At 41.6% G+C, this 18054-nt stretch overlaps 2 protein-coding genes across 2 annotated transcripts in view; one reads left to right on the forward strand and one right to left on the reverse strand.

The window, feature by feature from the left end:
• Window positions 1–1339: 1339 nt before the first annotated feature.
• On the reverse strand, window positions 1340–9035 carry pabpc4 (poly(A) binding protein, cytoplasmic 4 (inducible form)). Its single transcript, XM_078277304.1, has 15 exons — window positions 8814–9035; window positions 6379–6572; window positions 5539–5654; window positions 4420–4559; window positions 4242–4336; window positions 4023–4160; window positions 3842–3937; window positions 3435–3704; window positions 2937–3027; window positions 2695–2790; window positions 2425–2555; window positions 2237–2327; window positions 2029–2159; window positions 1809–1934; window positions 1340–1707 (listed from the first exon to the last, which is right to left on the reverse strand). Exons 1-14 carry the CDS (start codon window positions 9007–9009, stop codon window positions 1830–1832), a joined length of 1890 nt encoding a protein of 629 aa, XP_078133430.1. The 5' UTR covers window positions 9010–9035; the 3' UTR covers window positions 1340–1707; window positions 1809–1829.
• A 4008-nt stretch (window positions 9036–13043) lies between these two features.
• The window catches only part of tmem54a (transmembrane protein 54a), an 8723-nt gene continuing 3712 nt past the window's right edge, over window positions 13044–18054 (forward strand). Inside the window, exons 1-5 of the mRNA XM_078277216.1 lie at window positions 13044–13199; window positions 14815–15011; window positions 15278–15337; window positions 15709–15903; window positions 16017–16154. Of these exons, the coding sequence (XP_078133342.1) occupies window positions 13187–13199; window positions 14815–15011; window positions 15278–15337; window positions 15709–15903; window positions 16017–16154 (603 nt within the window). The 5' untranslated portion in view covers window positions 13044–13186. The remainder of the gene's footprint in view (window positions 13200–14814; window positions 15012–15277; window positions 15338–15708; window positions 15904–16016; window positions 16155–18054) is intronic.

Below are 18054 nucleotides of genomic sequence, written 5' to 3' on the forward strand. Positions count from 1 at the left end.
CATGCTATACTATCACTTTTTATCACTTTTTTTGACATACTATACTATGATTTTTTTATAGATTTTTTCTACATTCTATACTATACTTTTTCAAAATGAGACTTTTTTCGACATACTACAGTATACTATTACTTTTTCAACATACTATACTTGACTTTTTTATCACTTTTTTTGACATACTATATTATCTTGACAGAGTTTGACTTTTTTTATCACTTTTTCTGACATACTATATTATCTTGACATGAGTTTCTTGACATGCTATACTATGAATTTTTGACATACTATACTATTATTTTTTTATAAATTTTTTCGAAATACTATCACTTTATCACTTTTTCCGACATACTACAGTATACTGACTTTTTTGACATGCCGTACTATGACTTTTTCATATATTTTTTCAATATACTATGACTTTTTTGACATACTATCCTATGATTTTTTTTAATCACTTTTCTCAACACAATACTGACTTTTTTATTGAATTTTATGACATACTATACTATGACTTTATCGATTCTTTCAACATACTATGACATTTTTTCCCCACTTTTTTCCGACATACTTTACTGTGACTTTACTTTTTTCGACATATGACTTTTATAATTTTTTTTGACGTACTATTCCATTACTTTTGACATGCTATACTTTGACATTTTTATCAGTTTTTCGACATATATACTACACTTTATCAAATCTTTCGAAATACACTGACTATCAAATTTTTTGACATACTAAATTGTTTGACATGCTATACTATGACTTTTTTTCGACTATTACGTTTTTATAAATTTTTTCGAAATACTATACTATGACTTTGACATGTTATACTATATTACTTTTTGACATGCCATACTATGACTTTATAAAAATGTTTTCAACAAATACTGTGACTTTATCACTTTTTTCAACATACTATAACGTCTTTGTAAACTACTGCTGTAAAGAAATAGTGGCACAGACAAGCAAAACATTTGAAACCCCTATCATTTCTTACTCTTTATTTTGCATCCTTCATCCCTTTCCCACTTTTTCAGTTATTTATACTGCTTTAGCTGCTTTCCATGTTTATTCAAGTCATATTTATGGAACTATTCTCACTTCACCTTATGCAATTATGCCAGCAATCCAGTTTAGCTTTAGCAATTTAGCTTTTCAGCATTCACAAGCATTTTTTGCAGGAAATTATTTTTTTTCTTTCTACTCCTGCAGTGCCCTGTCTATTCTGCCATTTACCCTGTTCTTCTGTGCACTACTGACAGGTAAATTTGTCAGATCCACAACTGAAACTGAATAAAATTGGTTATAAGTAAACATTAATGTTACACAACAGTGGTCAACTTGATATATCATACCTTTATTGAGAATACCACACACCCATGATAACATAGGATGGAGGAGTCCATCATTTAAAATCAAAACATCCAAGCAAAGAAAAAGAACAAGGCTCATTTTCCTTTTCGAAAAAGGTTTCTCTCCTTTGCCACAAAATGAAGGGCCTTCATTCAAGATTCATTTGCATTATTGATTTTGGTATGCAGTTTAAAAGTTTTACAGAACAAAAAAAATTATGAACTGTAATATTTTTCTCAAAATGTTCAAGTATATTTTCATTTTTTTTTACTTCATTTTTGCATAATTCTTCAGAGGAGTCAGGTGTTTGCAGTCAGTGTAGTTCGTCGCTCCCCATCTCTGCTCATTGTCCTGAAACAACACAATTACTTTTTTATAACTACCACAAAATGTGTTATGCTTATTATACTTAATTTTATATGAACAGCTTGACTGATAATGTATTATCATACCAATTCAATACAGCACAGTCTTCAGGATGGGGCAGCAGCAGCAGTAGTAGTAGCCATGCTGCCCACTTTCTGCGTGGCATCTTTCTTTGCCTGGTGGGCTTGTAGCACGGCGACAGCTTCTTCCACCTGTACATACATAAACAAATAATGACAGTGTGTTCTATGGATAACGGACATTTCAGTATGACAATATGGCAGAGAGGGAGAGGTAGCGAAGTACCTTTGAGCGTAGAGATTCATGAGACTCCAGCATATGCAGCAGTTCAGAGTTGTCAATCTCCAGCAGCATGCCAGTGATCTTTCCTGCCAGGTTGGCATGCATGGACTGAATCAGTGGGAAAAGACGCTCACCTATTTGGAAATAAATTGAGAATAAATCAACGTAATAAAAACTTAAAAGCATTACAGTTCATTCACAGGATTCTTACCTAGCATCTGTTTCTGCTCCTGAGGGGGCGCAGCAGCCAGCATGGATGCTGTGAGAGGCTCCTGACCCTGAACGTGCACAGCTGGCTGAGCCTAGAAAGGACAGATAAGGAAAATAGAAAGGATATGTAGGTTTGGGGGCTTTATATGACAGCAACACAAGATGATGTGACTGGTCTTTTGCCCATACCTGCTGCAAGGCAATAGGTTGCACCACCTGGGGGTTGGGGTTACGGACACCAGTGGCATATTTGTAAGGAGGCATGGCACGGGGGCCAGAGACTCCCATTGAGGGACGAGGAGCCATGGCCTGGCCAGAGGCTAGCAGAGAGGAGGCAAAATGGAGCAGAATTCAGTGTCTTGACAACCTCTACTGTTTATGGAAGATCAATAAAATGCTTAAGCCAGAGCCAATGAGCTGAAGGTGATCATTTTGGTCAATTGTCATTAGTGAACACACCTCGTGGGCCCTGTGTGCCGCCACCAGGACTCATGTGTCTCAGGTTGGCACGTGGTCCTGGCTGACGCAGCGAGCTGGGTATCCCTTGGAAACCACCTGAGAGTGTTAAGAAGCAGAGACTAAAACAATGGGATGCAATACAAAACTTAATTGAAAATGTATATATTTTAAATAGGTCCATTACAGTTAACTATTTACATTAGGTAACTGAAAGTGTATCAAAGATAGTGCCACATAATCACCTTGACCTCTGCCACCTTGTTGCTGCCATCGGGGGTTGGGTCGCATTTGGGCCAGCTGATTGGGTGCATAGTATGTAGTCCTATTCTGGGCCTGGTGTATACAAGCAAGTGACATTTATAGATGTATGGCATTAAAGTCACACCCTCCTGATGTAAATGCCTTTTTAATTGGTGGCATTTTACTGAAATAAAATGGAAACAAACGTTTGCCTGAAATGCAGTTCAAAAACTTCACTTGGAGTTGTTGGGAATCATCATAGCTTTCTTGACATTCTAAATTTGAATAAAGTATGTTCATTTTAGAGCTTTTCCAAAACCTAATAAGCTAACAGGCTAAAAAGCTTCAAAGAGCTGAGAGGAACTGTAGAGTCAGCTAATAATTATCCGTGGCTTTGTACTAGGAGCGACCCCCTTTCACATTACACACAGTCATCCATTTTTTATATTAAATATCATAGCCACTTTCCATACTATTTTCTCAGACTTTGATTCTCTCACCTGTGGCACAGCTGGCATGAAGTAGCCACTGGTGGGCTGGAACTGATTAATGATGGCGTTAGCCGGCATGGCCCTCATGCCAGCAATACGCTGCATGTACTGGTTGGTGAGGTGGGCTTTGCGCTCCTCTTTGCGCTGAGCGAGAGCCACATAGAGGGGTTTGGAGCCAACGATGCGTCCATTCATCTCAGTCACGGCCTTGGTGGCTTCTTCGGGGGAGGAGAAGCAGACAAAGCCGAAGCCCTTGGAGCGACCCTCCTCTAGCATCACCTAATATAGAGACAGATTGTGTTTGGGTAACTTCAAACACACAATATTGTCAACACTGTTGCTATATTCATATTGCAGTGATGCATTATCTGTTCTCTATTGGTGATGCATTGCAACATCTGTTTGATCATTCTCACCTTTGCACTTGTAATAGACCCGAATGGAGAGAACTCCTTACGCAGTTTCTCATCATCTATGGTGTCATCCAGGTTTTTAATATAAAGATTAACACCCTGAAACCAAAAGACAAAGTAGCAGCTTCTAATGGGTTAAAATGTAACATTTATTTGATTAATTAAGGGCTTAGTCTCTACAGACCTGATAACGACTGATCCTCTCTTGTTTCAGCAGCTCAAACTTCCTCTTCAGCTCCGCCTGCCGCTCCATCTTCTTCTGGGCCCGGCCCACAAACACAGTCTTGCCGTTGAGATCGGTGCCATTTACCTCTTCGACAGCCTTTGGGCGAAATTATTATTATCAGAGAAGAATTACCAATACAGACTAATCACTTAGTACATTTTAATGAGGCCAAAGTACCTTGTTAGCGTCCTCATGTTTCTCGTAACTAACAAACCCAAAGCCTCTGGATTTGCCGGTGGGGTCTGTCATCACCTTCACGCTGAGTGTTTTACCTGCAGAGGTTAAAGGTCAGATAAGTGGACGTCAGACCACATCAAAGTTTGGATTTATACCCGTGAATATAGTCCCATTTTACCGTATTTGTCGAAAACCTCCTTCAGCTGCTCATCATTCATATCATCCCCAAAGTTCTTGATGTAGACATTGGTAAACTCCTTGGCTTTAGCACCAAGTTCAGCCTCCCGTTCCTTGCGAGATTTGAAACGACCCACAAACCTGAAGATAGGAGGGCAGCGAAACACACTCTTGTAAAACAGTCCTGACAGAAGTGAGAAAACAAACCAGGATCCATCTCTTTTGACTTCCTTTTGCCGATCTAAAAACACTCTTGATCCGGTAGAGGACGACCTGATCACGCAAGCACGATAAATAAAAGAAAGCCCATTCTTTTACAAAAAACAAACCGTGACAACATCCACAAAACAAATTCATAGCTACATTTCATCAAGTAACTCATCATTCCTGGGGTAACCAATAAAAAAAACATCCAACTGCTGTTAATGACACCAGGGGCAGGCAGATATGTTGGCATGCTAGACATCACAGTGACAACCATCCTAATTCTTGGTCCAAAACTTGATGAGGAGGTGGACGGAGAGGGATGGAGGAACAGAGTCTCACAGTACAAAGGAAAGCTGAGGACCAAATGATCTTATATACCTTGCTATGACGACCTCTCCCCTTCCGCCATCCAGTATTGCATTTCTGCATTCGATCCATCACTAAAACACACAAGCGTGGTCATACACACACACATACAAACACTCCAAGACGGGTGACCAGCGGGTGGACAAATGAGGCAAAAGAATATGCGTCTGGCAGGAAAGACAAGAGTAAGTACGAGTTTTTAGTTTGTTATCCATCAGTTCAGAGGTTATCTTCATACTTGCGGTAGAGAGAGATGGGCTTATTAGTCAGATTATTCACACACAAACTCACCAATTTAAAAGCACACAAAAAGTCAGTTCACTCAACACAAGTCAGGTTGATACACACAGTATAACACCGTCCGTTACATATAAAAGCTATTACCATATTCACCATAAGCTCAATAAGTACTGCGCTTTCAATGTCATGATAACTAAGTACTATCAAAATCATTTTAAAAGTTCAAACTTAATTCTTCAGTCTTTTCAAAACACTACCAACAGTGAATGCCACTTTGTCCCCAGTTCCTAAATGATCAGACACTCACACCTTGCGGTCATTCAGAAGCATGCCGTTCATTTTCTCAATGGCACGATCAGCAGCATCCTGGGTCTCAAAGTGGACAAAAGCGTAGCCCTTGGAGCCATTTTCATCACACACCACCTGGAGCAGAGGAAGACTTACGGGTAAATTTGCATACGGTAGAGAGGCATCATTACACATGCACGCAGTTTCTTCACTTGAAAACAGAAGTTTAAGATCTTGGGAAATACGCTTATTCGCGTCCTTGCTGAGAGTTAGACGAGAAGATCAATACCACTCAAATCTGCAGCCAGTTAGCCTAGTTCTGTCCAAATTAACATGTTTACTTGTTTGTTTAATGCATACAAAAACAACTTGTAAAAGCAGTATTTTGTGGTTTCACAATTCAGATGTCACTTCAATAAGCTATACGTAACTGTTCATTAGTGAGCTTTAGACTGTAGATGCGTTTTGTTATCTTTGGATCAAGCCAGGCTAGCTGTTTCCAGTCTTTATTCTAAACTAACCAGCTGCTGGCTGTAGCTTCATATTCCACTGTCTGACATACAGTAAGTGGTATCGTTCGTCTCATTTAACTTTCTGAAAGAAAGTGAATAAATGTATTTGTGTGGCAGTATTGCTACAATGTGACTAGTTTTTTGTTGGAACTAGGAGAGACGGCATATGAGTTTACATGAAAGCGTTTTAAGTGCATTAGAATATTATTCAAATTTATAATCTAATTTAAGCATAATGTGTGAAATCTCCAAGCAGGAACAGCGTTTCCAAAAGTGCGAATATATACAGCATAAAAGAAACATCTTCCCGTTTTAAAGTCCCTCAGTCATATTTATGACAATTGTACCTTGCAGGAGAGGATGTTGCCAAAGGCAGAGAAGGTGTCGTACAGGGCTTTGTTATCAATGGATTTGTCAAGGTTCTTGATGAACACGTTGCCCACTCCAGACTTCCTGAGGGAGGGGTCTCTTTGGGACCACATGATTCTGATTGGCTTCCCTTTTACCACATCAAAGTTCATGGTGTCCAAGGCTCTCTCAGCTGGAAGGAGGAATTGCAGAGAGATGGAGGGAAAGGTCATTAATCTCAAACTATATCAGTCACTACTATGTATGCTACATATTCTTCCATCTACCATGGTCAATGTAGTGCTTTCACACAAGGAAGTTCTATTCCAGTAACGGTTGTTATAATGCAGCTATCCCTTTAAACCACAACATAACATCCCAGAGAAATAACATGAAGTTACAGTAAAGTGTATTAGTTGGTTTGCCCTCCTGTGCAGTTTGTGCAACAACGGAGTATTTCAGCTGCCAGCCCATTAACAAGGCACATGGAACATGGTTGAGATACTGCAGTAGACCATGTGGCTGATGAGCAGCTGGGACAAGTGAGGGGCAGCTGCAGTGGGCAAGCTGGGAGCACATTCCCCTTCTCTAACTCACCACATGCTGCTGGGCCACGTCCCACCTAGGCCAGTTGCAGCAGCAGTGCAGCAGGCCCTCAGATAACAAAAACTGGGCTTAAATTGTGGCGTTAAGATGTCATAGCTTTAATTTGCTCAAATCATTATGCCAGTTTAATCACTAGGGTTCAATTTATACAATTTATTTCTCTACATCTATTGATTTAACTCTCATATAGGCTCTGATGTCCATGTTGGCGCACATGCCAAAACATCCTTTTGTTCAGTCACTCTACAGTAACAGACACACACAGGCCAGGCTTCCCAGCTAAAAGTGTCTGGTAAACAAAACGGAGCTGCCTTGCGTCTGCTGGCATCAGCAGTTTAGCTTGCAATTGTACTTCACAGCCCGTGTGTTCAGAGAAGGTGTGTGACTGTTGTCAAACATGTGGTCTTCTGGAAGATTCAGAGTGGGAATCGCTAGTTTTAAAAAGGCCAACGTGATCCATGTAATACATAATTATCTGTATGTGATGTTATTTAGAATAGTAGTGAAGTAGTGTGGTGAAATGTTGACAGGGTTGATTTACTTGTTAACCAATTATGTCATGTTAAGAACTTAAAGTATCGCAGCCAGGCACATTTTGGGCTGCTCAAAAAGATGTTCTATATTTAGAGAGGGGTCCTGGGAGGTATGTGCTGGCTTGGAGTGTGAGTAGAGCATTCTCTACCATTGATTGGGAAGAGATGCAAAATGCTCAGATGAGCAACACTAGGTCTTGCGAGTGTTTACACATACAGACCAACCTTGACTATTGCCTTACTCTGCATGATATCAGATGCACTAAGTAGTTATAATTAATAACAAGCAGCAAGCTATTGCCCCACAGGCACATGCTAGGACTCCATTTAAATACCCAACAGCCCCCCCCCCCCATTTCTACACTTCCAATAACAAATTGTGTTCTCACTTGTGGGTCTTCTTACATTTACGCGAGTGTTACCACCTTCCTGGAAGTGAGCCAGTTGTAACCTATCGTTATTCGAGCTTTTGGTAAGCGACTCCAGCACAGAAATTTTGACAGGTGTTTAACGTTGATGCAAGAGGCAAAGAAGTCCACACAATGTATCACCAGGCCTCCAAAGACAACCACAACACCTGCTACTATTGCTCAATGCTTTGATACCAGTTTAAGTGGTTAATATATTACACAAACCAACTAGGATTCAGATAATCCTGAATGAGTTAAAAAAATAAGTTAGGTTAGATTAAAGCCAAAACCAGATCGAGTATTTGATATTAATGCATGTACCAGACAATATACATAAGACATGTCTAGAAGGCAGTGCAGGGGTTATTGTTCAGCTGTTCTTGTCCCTTCTCTTGCTTTCAGTGAACATATACCAGCAGAGGGCAATGGGAATAGTTTCACTCTACAGCCCTTTAAATAGGAGCAGAAATGGGTCATTTGGGCAGAATAAGGGAGATCTGCTAAAATGAGTTTCTTTTCCTAAATGATTGCTACAAAATTAGTTTTAAGCACATGTCAGACTGCACGTTTGTGAGGGCTTTAACTGGTAGTGATTTTGTATTCAACTGGGGCATGTTTATGGGTCAAAATGAGTGCTCCAACCAGTCTGAGGAACTGATTGTCTTTAGACTGCAACATGTCACTTTATAGTTCAGTTAAAGTCCAGTGCTTTGTATTGCAGCGTGTTCTGATTTTGCATTTGGTTATGCAGACAGTTGTAGGACTGACATTGAAAACATGGTGACATTGTCAATATTTTAAGGATGCATGCTTTCTGTTGCATCTTAAAGCTGCATGCAAGTAACAAACTGCACAGTGATCACTTATCAGGTTTCTTTTTCTTACCGTCAGCAGGTTGAGAGAAGTTCACATAAGCATATCCGAGGGACCGGCGGGTGATCATGTCTCGGCATACCCGAATAGAGAGCACAGGTCCGGCTGGGCTGAATTTCTCATACAGCATAGCCTCCGTGATATCGGGGTGCAGGTCGCCAACGTAGAGAGAAGCCATCGGATAACTCCCCGTCGTCGCTGTGTTCATATCTCGGACTTCGCAATAGAAATGAATGAAAGGCTATCCTTTTAAAAAAAAAGGAAAAAAAAAAAAAAAGCTCGAATGAGCTGTATTCCGGGTCCGAATTGCGCTTCAATTCTCACCTAACTAATAGCCTAAGAGACAGTCGGCTCTCTGGTTCAGTTTGAGAAAATGTCAAACCAAAAAAATCACGATATTCAAAATGATCTCTTCTGAAATATGTCTTCCTTTAAATACGCCAACTTCGGGTAAAGCCGTCCTCTTGTTTCTGTATTTTTGTAAGTTAGTTTTGCTTTTTTTTTTTAAACGTTTGTATTTTAGGTATTACAGTAGTACTTGTTTTTAAGATTTTGTGGATTTTATATTTTTTATTTTATTTTTATTTTAAGTTTTAAGAACAGTGAGTTAGACACTCACGGTTGCTTTGTGGCCGGGGAAAGAGACTGCGTGAGGAAAAGCGTGGGCACTTTATAGAGAGTGGCAGAGTGCGGAGGAAATAGTGGCCAGGGTCATAACATGGGAAAGAAAAAAAGAGAAACACTGCGCATGCGGTGTAAACAGAGAGAGCACACAGTACTGTCACAACTACAGAGCCCAGCTCCCCACAGCGACATCTGGGTGGGAATACAAAAGGAGTCCACAAGCCTATGAGCAGGGTTTTAGGTTTGCGATTTACTGATAACATCGCAGAAAAAAAAAAAAAATTTAAAGTATTGGGGGGGGAATGCCACTTTTACCCCACAATTTCGGTATGCCATTGAAACAGACACTGGATTTGTTCAAATACATTTATTCAGTTAAAGTATGCTACCTTATAGAAGTTATGCAGATGTAATTATTCTGCGTTGTCCATCCTCCTGAGGATAAAAGATTGACACGTTTACTCATAGTCACATGCATAGAATATACATTACAAAGTTAGCCTACCTCAACAAATCCAAGAAAGTTGAGCGCAGCCCTCTCTGTCTAGGTTCCTGTTCTCCTCGTTGTCTTATCATTTCTTCCTCATAACTCAGAGTGTGTGATCCATCCGTGCCTTTGGAAAACTGAAGTTTTGAGCGAATTATTGGTTGGGCATCACTTGCTTCTTGGGGCATCACAGCTGCATCTGGCTGCCCATGTCTCATTTGGTTATCATTCTGGTTTAGGACAGCTACATAAACCATCTCATCTGTCAGAGGGATGGCAACCTCTTGTTGAGACTGTGTGTCAAACACTCCAGATCTTCCAAAACGCTTTCTTTGAGATTCCTCTGCAAAAGTTGCTTTTTCCATTTGTGAAGGAATTGCCCATCCATCAACCAGTGTAAGAAGATTCAGATCCCACATGTGGCCTTCACTTCCTAGTTCATTTGCACTTTGACCTTCCATCTTGTTTAGGAGCGTATTCTGAAGAGGCTCCTTATCTGCCAGTAGTCGCAGCTCAGGAAGGTCATTTGCCTCCAACTTAAGTGTCAAATTGTCTTCAGACTCAGAATGGATATTCTTGCTGTGTTCAGGATCTTGCAGCTGTCCTAGTAGCCAAAGGGTCAGCCTGGCACCTGGGTCCTGACTAACCACCACCACACCCTGAGGGGGTCTTGATGCAGAACTTCCAGAAACAATTTTGTCCTCAGTGGCTGCACCATGAGACCACATGGAGTCTGTAACCGGAGCGCTGGAGGTTTCTTGCAGTTCAGAAGGTTCAGGACTTGGCTCTACATGATTATCCACAATGACAAAGGGGCCAGTGCTGACGGTAGCCTTGGCATCTGAAATGATACATTTAGTAGAGTTAGAGACCAGAAGTCCGATTTATTGTTGCAACTTGTCACAACCCAAAGCACTGACCCTCAGGAAGGTGCCTGACTGACAGGCCTTTACACTTTGAGCTACAGCACTCGCACACCTCTACATTTCCACTTAGGTCCTCCCATCTGAAAGAGAAAGCTCTCATTAAGTAATGAAAAAGGTCACAAAATACAGTTGCATGCATGTACAAATACCTTGACTGGATCAGGTTATAGTTGCAGGATTTAGAGCCAAAGTTCACACCCTGGTCTGACATGAGGACACTACAGTGGATGTACAGCTTCAGAGGGGAGAGAGTTCACAAGGTCACACAGTTGAACAGTGGAAACATGTCAAAACAAAAAAAAAAAAATAACCCCTCACCTCAGAAATGAGATAAGATGTGTCCAGAACTAAATTAACCACGTCCGCTCTGTCGGAGGCCACAAATTGTACGACAGCATGAGAAGAATCCAACGGGGCTGTACATCTGGCAGAGCGTAACGGCATCACAGGTGATTAGAACAGCATAGACAAACACTACAATCAATTCCTGACTGGCTACTTTACCCTTTATTCATTATGAGTGCATGTTTGGGTCTAGTCTGAGGCTCAGGAAATGCAGAGACAAAACAGGACCGAATGAAAAGCTGCTGCTCTGGCATGGTTTTGGCAGAAACCTGGAGGTTGACAACCTGGCCTCTTTCATAGATAAAAGACTCTGCACTGCTGGTCCATGATGCTGCAGAAACAGTAAAACATTACTACAAATGAAACAAACCAGCCTAATGGCATTTTTGACTTATTACTCACGATTCATAGCTTTAATATTAAAGATCTGGCCAGTCTCAGGAAGTGCCATTGAATATGACCTGTAAAGACATGCAGTCTCTTTTAGTATGGTTGTGTCCACTTAAATTTATAATTATTATTCAATAACTCAATCGAGGCACCTTTTCGGTAAGCAAAATATGTGTACTGTGGAAGGAGTTTGCCACCAGGTGGGGGGAGGTTCTTTGAGATTCAAGTGGAGAGAGTTGGTGAACATTACCAAGCCATTCTGCATCTGTAAAGAGTATCAGAAAAAAAACTTAAAAAGCTGTGGAAATAAGTAGGCCAACTAGTAAAGAACTTGGGCAACTCACCACAGGTGTAGTTCCACACTCATCCAAGTTGTAAGTGAAGACAAATTGGTTTGGTAGCTCTTTGTTGCTATAGCAGCCATTACCCAAATGTAGCTCCTCTCCAGTTAGCATGACATCATTGGCTCTCTTATCAACCAGCAGAGTTATCTTAGATTCATCGCAAAACACCTCTACTCTAGGAACGATCACGATGGGAGGTAATTCAGCAAGCATGTGAAAGTCAGGGCTCCGAGTTCCCCAAGAGCTGAAAATGGTGTCAAACGGAGTGAAATCAAAATTTCTTTCAAATGGAAAAGGCCTGATGTTGTTAAAAAACCTCGGAACGTTTTGGAAATTTAGGTCATCCTGCTTTTTTATCACTGATTGAGCAGCAATAAAATGTCCAAGAAAAAGGCAAAGAAACATCTCCATTGTCCCCATTGCAAACTTCAAAGTGGGCCAACCACTCTGACTACTCTCCTACCCCAGGTGTGTCATTAATAAGGTGCAGTGGCAGGAGGGACAGGTGCAGGCAATCCAGCTAACAAGGCTGCCAGGTGATTATGCTGCATTCAGATGAGACACAGTGCAGCCAGTAATGCTTCTATACTATTTGCGTGTTGTATTGTGAGACAGCTAACTCACTTAAAGAAAAAATAAGTCATGGATGATTAAAAAAAAAAAAGAAAATCTAAATTTGATGTCCTTATACTGTGCCTAAAGATGCCCAAGTCAGCAATAACTTTGGCATGTTTTATGGCATTGTGCTGGTATTATAATCCCTACAAATAAAATTGTGCACATAATAAATTTCTTTTTTTAAATAATTGTATTTATGTGGGAATCAGGTCACATTTACATAATTAAAGGACTCAAACCACTAAAGAATCAGGATAGCTAATTCCATGTAGCACAATGGTGGAAGAAGTATTCAAATACCACAGTGTAAAATAGTATTTTGTATTAACAATATTGATCAGTAAGGTGACTATTAACTAAACCTAGGACTTTGCCTTCAAAATGTAGTCGAGTACAAGTCTTTCAAGTATGGGTACTCAATCTAGTTGCATGTGTTCATAACTTTTTTCCTCTCTTTTCTCGTACAGTGAACGCGCATCTGGGCGGAGCTTCCGCACAGGTAGGCGGAAGACAAAGCCTGTTTGTCCACAGGTGAGCGGCAGTAGAGGAACCCAGACAAGACTACGACCCACCAAAAGTGGAGTGTCAAAAAAAAGCAGAATGACTTTAACACAACTTGTACACTAATATGATATAAGGGGACATAACACCATGGTAAATTCAGGTAAGTTGACTGTTGTTTTTGTTTTACTAAAGTGACAGAATATATTTTGCGTGTTAAAGTTTTTAGGCGTGGTCTGCGCAGACATGAAATGAGCTCAAAGGAGAAGAGACTAGCAAACATAGCCTACATTTTTTTCTGGTGTTTGGATGACGGAACCCAAAGTGATATCTTAATGTTTGTGTTAATTTATATCAATGAAAACCTTTCCAACTAATTGGGTTGTTGAACCTGGTTTGTTAGGAGTTTACTAAATAAAAGTTAAACTTTTTGGGTAGCTGTTGCATAGGTTTGGCTAAGATTCATAATTATGGGCTGTTTATAGGTGAGACATAGACCCATAGTATAGCCTAGTATGGGTCCCACACTGTACATCTTATCATTGAACCTAAATAGATTAAAGGATCAGACATCACTAAGCAGAATGAAATAGTGTCCCTAGTATCAGAAAATATAGTATAATATATGATATATAAGATACATTAAGTGTGATAAGGTGTATACATTAAGTGTGATCATGTGTATACATTCACTACATGAATATGTAAATACTATGAATATTATAGCATAAATATGTGTTAGGGTCTGTACATTACAGCAACAATATGTGATTATGTGTAGGCTACTTGACTGGCAGCAAACAGTAGATTAAACTGTAGATTAACAATATTATGACCAAAACACAATGAGTTTTTTTTCCACAGCACCCAGCTAAAGGCTTAATGAGACAGGCCAGTAACAGAGATGGGTTTTTTTTACCTAACCCCCCAGGCCAGTTTATGGCTGGGTGTGCTTCACATTTCCTCAGAAGAAGGAACTAAAATAGTGTGACACAATCCTCCTCAGACCCTGTGTCTGAATTGTCACCATATAGCTGCAGCATTTTGCAGCATGCATTGGGTGAGATCTTCAGCCATCACTGCAGGGGTTGGGGATAATTGTGGTTTATCCTAAAGCGTTGTCATGGTGTGCTAACCACTGGCTCGCTTTCTTTTTGCTTCACTGAAACCACAAGCTCTCAGTGGACTACAGTTACAGCTCATAACTCGTAGCTCATTTCAGATCACATTAAATAAACAAATAAAGTTATTTACAAATAAAGTTATTTCATTGATCCAGGATACTATGCATCCTGATAATGTTCTGAAATAAAACCATGCCAATCTCTAGGTATGGTGAAGGGTATGTGATGATGTGGGGCTATTTTAATTCCAAAGGCCAAGGGAACATTATCAGGATGCATAGTATCCTGGATCCATGAAATAACTGGCCTTTAAAAATAAAAATCTGCCTGCCTCTATGGGAATTTAACATAGGGGTGTACTTACTTATGCCCCCTGTATTTTAAGGAAGAACATTTATTTATTTACGATACATTATTCATTCACAAAGAACATTGGTATCCTTAAAGGTTGGATTTTTCCTCATTTTTTTAATTAAGGCATTAAGATCAAGTTCCAAAAGATGATTTATTTTTTATTTTTATTATTCCTCTTTTTAGTCAACTTTAGCATGGGTTCATAAATTTATGAGTGCCACTGTATGTTGGCAGAGGTCACAATGCGAAAAACTAAGTTAAGATAATGAAGTCAAAATAACATATTTCTGCTTCCTCTAGGAGTATGCTGTGCCAGCCTCAAGGACAACCATGCCCTGATGAAGATGGGGCTGGGGCTGGTGCTGGTGGGCCATGTCAACTTTCTTCTCGGAGCACTGGTGCACGGCGCTGTGCTCAGGCACATCAACGTGCACTCTCAGGCCCGGAACATGGTGTACGCCATCTCTAATATCATTGCTATTGTGGCAGGCTTGGTGGTAAGTGGTGCAAGAACGCAATATACACAATGAACTTAAAAAGCAAATTGATATTTACCAGCAGGTGGTGGTTTTAAATAGGTTTAGCCTCACCAAACGAGAAATGTATTTATTTACTAGTTTGCTGCTGGAAACTCCATATCTAAACATAATGTGATGCAAATCATTAAATAGCTTAAATTTGAGTAAGTAGTAATATTGTATCATCTGTATCTGTGATGAATGATATGTCTTTTTTTGTTTGCTGAAATTTTTGTGCCCCTTAGGGAATTATTAGTGGAATAACTGCCATTGTCCTGTCCAAAAAGAAGAGAAACAGGATCCTGGTAAATACTGTTCCACTCTCTTTTGCACAGCTTCTCCCTCCTTCATTCAGCACTCACATCTGTCATTTGCTGGCTCCTGTTAGAACTTGCCCCTCTGCTTTTGAGTGAGTGCATGTGTGTGAACATAATGGAAGATGATATTTAAATAGGGAACATATATGTAAATATGGAATTCATTCAAATATTTTATGTCCTTCCTCAGAACAAGGACTCGCTGTGATTTCTATTCCATGTTCCTACAGCACTTCTCGCTAACATCAACTTGACATTGTAAAGCATGTTATCTTACATGAGGAAAAATGTCTTTCACATACTAGGTTAAGGGTTGTGTTTTTACCTACTAACATACTCATATTGTGTTCTCCTTGCAGCAGTGGGTCTTGTTGGTCATCAGCTTCCTGGCAGGTCTCTTGGCATTTGCCTCCACCATGGGCTTGTCAGTTTCTATGGTGAAAGCCATTATTGACAATGGACAGGGCCTGCTAACACACTGTTTGAATGCTGATCTTGATGTCAGCTCCTTCAGCATCACATACGAATGCCCCTTTGACCCCACCCGCATCTATGTAAGTTGAAATATTTATCCATCAGCAGTTTTTATAATGACTTGCATTGCTGCAGAAAAGAACAATTTATTGATCAGAGGTATACGTGCTGTCATCTTTTTTTTGTCAACCAGGGGACCACATTCTTTCTGTGGGTGCCTCTCACCTTAATGTCCGTGGTGGAAATGGTGTTCTCTTTCCGCTGCTTTGCTGCCTGTACTTCATTCCTCTACCTCTGTCCGTGCAGGAGGAGGCCGACCCAGACCAGGAGGGTAAGCTGCTGTCAGATCACGGACTCTGTTGACAGTGTTAGACCTAGACATAAATGTAAATGGGGCAGTGATGTATACTGTGAATTTCTAAAATGTCAAAACAGAACTGAAAAATCCATACAGCTAAAGGGACAAGTGTGTGTGTGTGTGTGTGTGTGTATATATATATATATATAATGATTGATTCTATGTACCATTATGAAAGACACTAAAGAAGTGTGTGTGTGTGTGTATATATGTATATGTGTCCATCCATCCATCTTCGTCCACTTATCCGGGGTCGGGTCGCGGGGGTAGCAGCTCCAGCAGGGGACCCCAAACTTCCCTTTCCCGAGCCACATTAACCAGCTCCGACTGGGGGATCCCGAGGCGTTCCCAGGCCAGGTTGGAGATATAATCCCTCCACCTAGTCCTGGGTCTTCCCCGGGGCCTCCTCCCAGCTGGACGTGCCTGGAACACCTCCCTAGGGAGGTGCCCAGGGGGCATCCTTACCAGATGCCCAAACCACCTCAACTGGCTTTCGACACGAAGGAGCAGCGGCTCTACTCCGAGCTCCTCACGGATGACTGAGCTTCTCACCCTATCTCTAAGGGAGACGCCAGCTACCCTCCTGAGGAAACCCATTTCGGCCGCTTGTACCCTGGATCTTGTTCTTTCGGTCATGACCCAGCCTTCATGACCATAGGTGAGGGTAGGAACAAAAACTGACCGGTAGATTGAGAGCTTTGCCTTCTGGCTCAGCTCTTTTTCGTCACAACGGTGCGATAAATTGAATGTAATACCGCACCCTGCTGTGCCGATTCTCCGACCAATCTCCCCGCTCCATTGTCCCCTCACTCGCGAACAAGACCCCAAGGTACTTGAACTCCTTCACTTGGGGTAAGGACTCATTCCCTACCTGGAGAAGGCACTCCATCGGTTTCCTGCTGAGAACCATGGCCTCCGATTTAGAGGTGCTGATCCTCATCCCAGCCGCTTCACACTCGGCTGCGAACCGATCCAGTGAGTGCTGAAGGTCACAGGCCGATGATGCCATCAGGACCACATCATCTGCAAAAAGCAGCGATGAGATCCCCAGCCCACCGAACTGCAACCCCTCTCCACCCCGACTACGCCTCGATATCCTGTCCATAAATACTACAAACAGGATTGGTGACAAAGCGCAGCCCTGGCGGAGGCCAACTCTCACCTGAAACGAGTCCGACTTACTGCCGAGAACCCGGACACAGCTCTCGCTTTGGTCGTACAGAGATTGGATGGCCCTGAGAAGGGACCCCTCACCCCGTACTCCCGCAGCACCTCCCACAGTATCTCCCGGGGCACCCGGTCATACGCCTTCTCCAGATCCACAAAACACATGTAGACTGGTTGAGCATACTCCCAGGCTCCCTCCAGGATCCTTGCGAGAGTAAAGATCTGGTCCGTTGTTCCACGACCAGGACGGAATCCGCATTGTTCCTCTTCAACCTGAGATTCGACTATCGACCGAACCCTCCTTTCCAGCACCTTGGAGTAGACTTTACCGGGGAGGCTGAGAAGTGTGATACCCCTGTAATTGGCACACACCCTCTGGTCCCCCCTTTTTAAAAAGGGGAACCACCACCCCGGTCTGCCACTCCTTAGGCACCGTCCCAGACTTCCACGCAATGTTGAAGAGGCGTGTCAACCAAGACAACTCCTCCACACCCAGAGCCTTAAGCATTTCTGGACGGATCTCATCAATTCCTGGGGCTTTGCCACTGTGGAGTTGTTTAACTACCTCAGCAACCTCCACCAGGGAAATTGACGACAATCCCCCATCATCCTCCAGCTCTGCCTCTACCATAGAGGGCGTATTCGTAGTCGGATTTAGGAGTTCCTCAAAGTGCTCCTTCCACCGCCCTATTACCTCCTCAGTTGA

This window comes from Sander vitreus, chromosome 20 (assembly GCF_031162955.1).
Source record: "Sander vitreus isolate 19-12246 chromosome 20, sanVit1, whole genome shotgun sequence".
Lineage (NCBI taxonomy): Eukaryota > Metazoa > Chordata > Actinopteri > Perciformes > Percidae > Sander > Sander vitreus.

Bases quoted from the DNA above. Each gene is read 5' to 3' on its own strand.
- pabpc4 (XM_078277304.1), bottom strand. From the start codon at position 9,009: ATGAACACAGCGACGACGGGGAGTTATCCGATGGCTTCTCTCTACGTT. The intron at 4,161-4,241 runs GTACTTTGGCCT...TTTCGCCCAAAG, and splicing joins AACATGAGGACGCTAACAAG to GCTGTCGAAGAGGTAAATGG. The intron at 3,705-3,841 runs GTGAGAATGATC...TCTCTATATTAG, and splicing joins GGTCTATTACAAGTGCAAAG to GTGATGCTAGAGGAGGGTCG.